Source organism: Fonticula alba (genome assembly GCF_000388065.1).
Source record: "Fonticula alba strain ATCC 38817 unplaced genomic scaffold supercont2.1, whole genome shotgun sequence".
Classification (NCBI taxonomy): Eukaryota; order Rotosphaerida; family Fonticulaceae; genus Fonticula; species Fonticula alba.
Window position 1 is genome coordinate 1,236,284 of NW_009242971.1, and position 7,711 is coordinate 1,243,994.

The 7,711-nt window shown below is 64.2% G+C and overlaps 3 protein-coding genes across 3 annotated transcripts in view; 2 read left to right on the forward strand and 1 right to left on the reverse strand.

The window, feature by feature from the left end:
* Positions 1–4,550: 4,550 nt before the first annotated feature.
* H696_00273 (GABA(A) receptor-associated protein (autophagy-like protein 8)) lies at positions 4,551–5,367 on the forward strand. The gene is made up of 3 exons (XM_009494120.1): positions 4,551–4,577; positions 4,772–4,851; positions 4,984–5,367. Exons 2-3 carry the CDS (start codon positions 4,812–4,814, stop codon positions 5,322–5,324), a joined length of 381 nt encoding a protein of 126 aa, XP_009492395.1. The 5' UTR covers positions 4,551–4,577; positions 4,772–4,811; the 3' UTR covers positions 5,325–5,367.
* A 775-nt stretch (positions 5,368–6,142) lies between these two features.
* Positions 6,143–6,773, forward strand: H696_00274 (hypothetical protein). Its single transcript, XM_009494121.1, has one exon. It carries the CDS (start codon positions 6,163–6,165, stop codon positions 6,616–6,618), a length of 456 nt encoding a protein of 151 aa, XP_009492396.1. The 5' UTR covers positions 6,143–6,162; the 3' UTR covers positions 6,619–6,773.
* The window catches only part of H696_00275 (hypothetical protein), a 2,163-nt gene continuing 1,222 nt past the window's right edge, over positions 6,771–7,711 (reverse strand). The window contains exons 5-8 of the mRNA XM_009494122.1: positions 7,650–7,704; positions 7,356–7,466; positions 7,126–7,217; positions 6,771–6,984 (exon numbers count right to left, since the gene is read on the reverse strand). Coding sequence (XP_009492397.1) covers positions 6,925–6,984; positions 7,126–7,217; positions 7,356–7,466; positions 7,650–7,704 — 318 coding nt within the window. The 3' untranslated portion in view covers positions 6,771–6,924. The remainder of the gene's footprint in view (positions 6,985–7,125; positions 7,218–7,355; positions 7,467–7,649; positions 7,705–7,711) is intronic.

Here is a 7,711-nt window from a genome sequence, read left to right on the forward strand (position 1 = left end):
CCGCCACAGCTGTTCCCTGGGTACGCCACAAAGAGAGAGAACGGGAGAGTCAAATCCCTGGCTCATCCGCCTGATCGGCATGGGGTACATATGTTTGGGGAAGACACGGGGGGGGGGGGGGGCGGACATCCTCGGTCTCCCCCTCAGAACGCGCCTGGCCGCCCCCTTCTTGGGTCCCTGGGGGGGGGGGGAGCCGGCGGTCGGTGTCCGGCCCCAGTCTTGTGCGGGGCGCCGAGCCACTGGCCTCCGAGGCGTTTGTTTATTTTTGCCCCGCCCTTCAACACCTCGCCGAAGAGACGCACACACACGCAGAGGAAGAGACAAAGAGAGATCAAGAGAGAGAGAGAGAGAGAGAGAGAGAGACCTGGACACGGGCAGCAAGGCAGACAACGCGCTGGTCCGAGAGACGGTGGAGGTGGGAGATTATTTTATCGGCTATAAACTGCAGACGATACCCAACAGTGCGGGGGCAGGAGGGGGGCAGAGAAAGCTCACGGGGGCCCGCCCCCCCCCCCCGGCCGGAGAAGCCGAGAGCACGCCGGGGCCTGGGGAATCTTCCTCAGCCTTTACACCCCCCACCCCCCCCCTCGGCGAGGTCCTTCACCTGAAATGGGCAGAGAAATAGGGACGACGAATATTCCGAGCCAAGAGCACCCACCTGCCGGAGCGCTCAGACACACGCACGGAGACGGGCGCCCGCCCCTCCGCGGTGCGATGGCTCGTGTCAACAAGTACGAGAACAAGCGCGGGCGTGTGGCTTTGTCCCCCCTGGTCGAGCTATCCCCCTTGGTGTCCTCGCGCGTGTCGAAGAACTCCAGGGCCCTCGGCGCGCCGATGCGATCGGCTACACCTGGGGAGACACACAGGCAAGCACAAACCACGAATGGCAGCTTGACTCTGACCACTGAAAGGGGGGGGGGGGGGTCCAAAAGAAGTCTCGAGGTCGAGCCCCCCCCCCCCCCTCACTAAACAGCATGGCCACAGCCGCACCCCGGCAAAGGGCAGCCCCCCTCCCGAGGGGCGGGGCCAGGGGCGCGGGGTGGGAGGGAATGAGAGAGCGCCCGTTGCCGAGTATCCTGGCGCCGTGGCACATCCTCCGGCAAACGTGAGCATGACACTTACAAACGGGCAAGCCGCCGTGCCGTCTCAGACTCCGAACGCTTCCAGAGAGAATAACAACGCTGGCATGACCTCCGGCGCGCGCCCCCCACCCCCCCCTGATCGCGGGCACAGCCGCGCCCCCACCCCCGGGGGCGGCTGGATGCGCCGGGGACGCCCAGAAGACTGGGTGGTCGGCGCCCCCCCCCCCCTATCCAACAACAACAGAGCCCCATGCCCACCGCCCGCGGGGCGGGGCGCCGGTTCGAGAGGATGCCTCGGGCTCGAAATAGTGGCCGAAATAGTGGCCGCGTTCCAGGCAAGCCCGTCCTGCCGGCAGGAGGCACAAACGGAGGGAGGACGCAGCCTCAATGACACAGAGGACTAGAGAGAGGCCGAGAGGACGAACCGCGCTGAGGGGCAACATGGCCCCGGCAAAGAAGCAGGGCGGCTGGGGCGCGAGGGGGAAAGGACGAGGCCCAGCTCTAGGGGGACCCCTCCCGGCCCCTTGTGAGGTGCGGCCATTGGCAGGGATCGGGGCTGGCAGAATGAATGCGCCCTGTGCATTCCACACCCGCACGGGGCTCGGTCGGATGGGGCGCCGTGGTGAGGCCGGGTCGGAGGGATCGGCGAGGAAGGGTCCCCAGGGGGGCACGAAACAGGCGCACTCGCCGCGGTATCGCTGAGGGTGCCCTGGGGGGGGGGGGGGGGCCCTCCCGCTTCGTGCATCCGGGCCACGGGGGGGGGGGGGGTTCCACAGGTCCATGACATTGCCACCAGGAACAAAGGCCGGCATTCGGGCTTGTGCGCACGGGCAAGCGAATAATTGGGCGCCGAAAGACGCCGCAGGCGTTCTTCCCCTCCACACGGACAGACCGGGGCCCCGGCGGAAGTGCGCCGCCAGGCTGGCCAACTGGGCGGCCCAAGAATCAACGCGACCCAGCGCGCATGCGGCGGGGCCGACTCACTCTCGGGTGTCGGCCGGGCCGGGGGAATCACTCACCAATCGGTTTGAGGCGTGTAGCAACAGCGAACACCGGCTCTCGTTTGGGGGGGCGGGGGAGGGGGGAATATAAAGGCACCATTTTCGATGGGTCTCTACCACTCTACACGGCACCTGGGGTCTTTCTCCCCGTCCGATCACGACGAACTCTGCCTCCGCCGGCATCACTGTCAAGGCAAGAGAGAGGGTGGATGACGGACCGGGAGGAGGCATGCGTGAGCACATGTTCGGTCTTCGGGGCCTCCTCCCCTGCCCCGCCGCCGAAGGGACGACGGGCGAGGCGGCGGCGGGTTTCGTCGACGGGAGAGCCCAGGGAGAGGACCGGCGACATGGACAATCACGAGCCCCAGCCCATGCACATGGCACACACACTCACACGTGGGGTGATCAGCCGAACATGACATTTCTCAGGCACAACCCCGAGGAACGCGCGTCAGAATGCGCGCGCTCGCCGGCGTCTCCACGCATCAGGGCTGCTGCGCCCCGCCCCCCAGGGGGTAAACTCTACCTCCCTCGGGGCAAGCACATTCGAGTTACCCAATCCCTCGGACACTCGCCCCACGGATGCTATTCTCAGAGGTGTTTGGACTAGCCGCCGCTCTTCTCCCTCCCTCCCCCCCCACCCCCCCCCCCCCCCCCTGGGGAGCAGCTCATGCGCGTGCGGGGGTGCTTGGTCCCGGCGCCCGGGTTCTGGGAGTGATGTTGGACTTTGTTGCCTTGTCGCGGCCCCCACCCACGGTCCAGTCTTGTTAACCGTCACCCCGCCGAGCACCCCCCCCCCCCGCCCGGACTTATGTGTCTCTCCCTGGCTCTGTCCGGCCCCTGGTCCCCGCAGCTCTCCATGAAAGTCGACTGGGCCCGGCCGATCGAGCGCAGCATGCCCGTCGATCGGGGAACAACCCAAACCGGCAAGCGAGGGACTGCCCCGAGGTCGAGCCGATGGCTGCCAGGTCTCCGAGGTCCGGACCAGCCGGAAGGCTGCCGAGGGCCGGGCACCTGTGGCGCGAACATCCAGACTCGAGCCAGACGGGCGGAGCTTCTCCGCGCGGTGCTTACCCGAGCATGGGGGGTCAACCGAGGTCCATCCCCGGCGGCCCAGCCCAGCCCAGCCCAGCGGCTGACAGTGCGCCTCCATAGAGGCTAGTCCTCCCCCTTGCTGGACTTCGGGTCTCCGTCTCCGGCGGAGGGGGGCGGGCGGGGGGGACTCCCTTCCGGACGCTTCTCCGGACCTTTGTCCGGAAGCGGGGCATTCCGCTGCCGCCGCGCAAGGGTCTCCCGACTGGCGTGACATGTTGCGGAGGGCCGCGGGGGTCGAGCCGGCAGGAGGACTTGGCGGAACATGTGTCCCCTTGCCCCGCGCGTCGCTCTCGCTCTCTCTCTCTCTCCCTCCAGCAGAAAACCCGGGGCGCAGTAAGGAAAGCCTTCCTTCCCTGCCGGGGCATTTTTCGCGCCTGCCCTGATGGGATCGCACTGGTTGGAAGATGCGCCCTTCCTGAGAGGGCAGCTTACTCGATGGAGGAGGGGGCCCGGCTGATGATGATGATGATGATGACAATGATGGTCACCCGTCCTCTGTCTTCTCCGTCGTGGCTTGCCCCCAACAAGTCTGCCTGCTTTTTCAGCTGCCAGAGCCGCCCCCGGCAAACCCCCGGGGGAAGGGCGGCGAAGGGGCCACTCGAGCAACAGCAGTAATCTCACCTTCAGAGGGAGGGCCGGGATGCGCGCCGAGGGTGGGCTGGCACCTGTCCCCTCCCTCTCTCCCCTGCATGCTGTTGCTGGCGGCGTTTGATCATTTTCCCGTGCCCGGGAGCGGCATTTTTCCCCTGACATGAGGACTTTTCTCCGCCCCCTCCGCGAATTGCCCGGCCGAACTTTGGGAAGGCTCGCGGGCGGAGGGCAGCGACGCTCTGGGCCACCGCCCCTCTTGCCCGACGGTAACTGGGATACCGAGCGCGAAAAAAGGGGCTTCTGGCCCCAGTGAAGGACAGGGGCTCCGCCGAGAGTCCGACCCCCCCCCCCGGGGGGGAGCGGCGGCGGGGAGAGAGGATGGAGGGAATGTCCGCGTTATCGGCCAAGGCCTGCCCCGGCTTTCGCCCGTTCTCGGGCTCACTCTCGGAGTCTCGATGATCTCATTTGGCAGGGGGCGCCCGGGGCCGGGGATGGGACAGGGCGCTCGCGCGCGCGCGCGCCCGCACGCACTGGGGGGGGGGGATGTGGAGCGCCTCCCTCCGGGTTGTCCGGTGTCCCTGACAGAGACAAACGTTCGGGTGGCCGTGGCGGGCGTGCTTCTTTGCTGTTTCGTGCGCCCCTGCTCGGGACGACCTCACCGTTTCCGCGCCCCCCCCCCCCCCCCCCCCCTTGCCCTGTTCCGCCCCGTTGCTCATATTCGACCATTAATGTGGTGCTGCCCTGAGGCTCACCTTGCCCGAAGGTGCCCCAGAGATTCCTCCCCCCCTCCCTCCCCCTCCTGTTCAGAGTAAGTTTCTCTCTCTCTCTCTCTTCCGCCTCTTCCCCCTCCCCCGGTCTTTCTTTCCGTCTCTTTCCCCCTCTCCCCCTCTCTCCCTCTCCTCTGCCTCATCAGCCCCTCCGCTCCCTCCTTCCTTCGCGCAGGACGCTTTTGTCCCCATTGCCGTCGGCCAAGACTGACCCGCCGCCACCACCGCCACATAGAGCACCCTCCGGCCTCTCCCCTCCCCTCCTCCCAATCAACATGTCCCGCACCTCCAAGTACAAGACTGACAATGACCTCAGTGCGTTTCCCTCTCCCCATCCCCCCATCCCCCTCGCCCCCTCTTCCCCATTCCCCTCGCGCCCTCTCTCCCCTTATCTAACCCCCTCCCCTTTCCCTGCTCTCCTCCCCCGGACCCCCCCCCCACACCCAGGCAAGCGTCAGACCGAGTCCAAGAAGATCCTCGAGAAGCACCCGGACCGCGTCCCCGTCATCTGTGAGAAGGCTGACAACTCCTCCATCCCCGAGATTGACAAGAAGAAGTTCCTCGTTCCCGGCGACCTGACTGTCGGCCAGTTCGTCTATGTCATCCGCAAGCGCATCAACCTCGGCCCCGACCAGACCCTCTACGTCTATGTCAACAAGGGTCTCCCCCCCACTCACACTCCCATGAAGGTCATCTACGACGACAACCGCGATGAGGATGGCTTCCTCTATGTCACCTACTCCGGGGAGAACCTCTTCGGCAGCGACGAGAACACCGAGTCTCAGTAAATGTGTGGTCTCTCGGGCTTTGCGTCCCCCCCCCCCCCGCTTTGCCCGATGTGTGCCGCCGTTGCGCCTGAATGCGAGTGTGCGCACGTGTCTGTGTGTTTGCATGTTGTGAGTACACACGCACGCGCGTCCTCCCTCTGGCCTTTGCCCTCTCTTCACATGTTCGCCCGCCGTTCCCCTGTGCGCCGCTCCTCCCCCCCGAGAGCGTCTGGAGTCTGTGCCGGCCTCCATCTTGGCCGCAATCCCCGCACGACCTCTCTCTCTCATCCGATTTGTATGCTTCTATCCTCGCCCTCCCGCGCCGCTTGTGGGCATGCATACCCGTTTGCCTGGGCACACCAATTCCTTCAACCATCCACCTCCCTCCCTCTCCCGACACATGGCACCCATGTGTCGGAGTGGGTTGAAGATGGACCCTTGTACCATTATGTCGGCCCCATGTGTATGCTCCCCCTCTCGCACGCACGCATGCTTGCATTTGCACTCTCATAAGCTCCACCGTGTCTCCACTTTCCCTCTGCCCGATGATCTGCATTTCGACAGAGGTAGAATTGTACCAATCTCTCGTTTGCCTCCTCGCCTCCCCGCCCTTTTCCCCCCTTCCCTCTGATAAACAGCCCCGTGGACGGTGTTTTCTCCTCGAGAATGCATCCCACTCCAATAACAAAGAAATTACAAAGCACATCCCCGGTTCACCTTTTTATATACATCTATATTCCGACACCTGCGCGTGTAAAGGATACACCTTGTGATGACTTCCAAGCGGGGAGGGACAAGGATTGCCACCGGGGGGGGGGGGGGGGGGGTGGGGGGGGGGGGGGGGGGGTAGCTACAGGGGATGGCGTCCACATGTGGACCCGGAAGCGTGCATACCTGGTGGCCCTTTCTCTCGTGGCTCTCTTTATCGCGCCTGGGACACGCGATGAGCCTGAAATCCGCCGATATGCCCCCTCTCGTCCCTCAAGTAGAACGCCCACCGGCTTCGGTGCGCCCAACAAGGGACACAAAACGGTTAGGGCTTGTCTTTGTTTCGCCCCTCCACCCACAGGTGAAGTTCAGGATCGCACTGTCGTGCACTTTCTTTGCACACAATAACTGCCTCGGCCTGACGTGGGTGGCCTCACCCTTAAAACGAGTGGCCGCCGATGGGTGTGTCCTCCAGTGTGTGTGTGTGCGCGCGCACCTGTCTCCGTACATCTTTAAGCCATTCGTATTGGCCAAATACATCCAATCTACATATGAATGCCACATCCAGTGCCCACTCCCCCGAACAGGAAAAAAAAAGCCGATCTAATCCCCCGAACTCAACGCCCAGCCACCCGGACATGCAGCAGCAGGACACATGGAGGGAAGGGGCCCGTGCACAATCATGAAAGAGGGAGAGAGGGCGACGGACACCAACACAACCATGGGTAGATGGGCCAGAGAGGGAGAAGGTATAGCGCTGGGGGGTGGGGGGTGGGGGGGGAGCTAGGTAATGCTATATCTTTTGAATGGGGGGAGAGGGAGAGTTGGGAAGAGAGGCAAAGGGGGAGAGCCCACAAGGAAACTGGCGTGGGCATCGGAAAGCAGCGCCCAGCGCGGCGGTTACGTGGCGACATCACCGGATGGAGAAAACTGCCCCGAGAAACTGCTCATACTGCATTGTGGCCCAGCCATTCTGCTCGAAGGAAAGGGTGGTGAGAGGGGGGGAGGAGGGGGAAAGGAGGGGGAAAGGAGGACAGAGAGCAGGGTCAGAACAAGGGGCACAAACAGGGGGAAAAGGTGAATGGGACAGAAGGCAGAGCAACAAAATACCCACCTGGTTGATGTCGTAGCGGCGGAAGGCATTGGTAAGGCTCTGGAGGGTCGCACAGAGCTCGATAAAGTGATCGAAGGCAATGCCGGTCTGGTCTGTGGGTTGACGTGCAACGGGGCGTCGGGGGGGGGGGGAGGTAGCAAGTGGGCGCACAGTCAGCATAGGCAGAGAAACCCGCGGGGAGGGCCGCCCCCTGCACAAGGGACCAGCACTTGGTCTGACTCGCTACGCACCGGGTACTGAGTACTTCCGGAGGAGAATGCTAACCATCTGATCACTGAGAGCATAGCCAAACTGACGCAAGGCAGTGCGAAGTTCGTGGATGTCGATCGAGCCAGACTGGTCTGTGGTGGTACGGGTGCACACGCACACACGCACACACGAGGGAACACGGTGATAGGGAGAGGGGAGAAGCACCCGGAGGTCAGAAGAGTGATCGATGGACCGTAGAGAAACGCGCCCGCACAGCAACAGCAACGCAGAGGGGTCACCCAGGTTGAAGGGGGGGAAAAACCGCGCTCACGTACCGCGATCAAACTGGCGGAAAACATTTACCCACTGGCCGATGTAAGACCAGATGCCCTGCGCG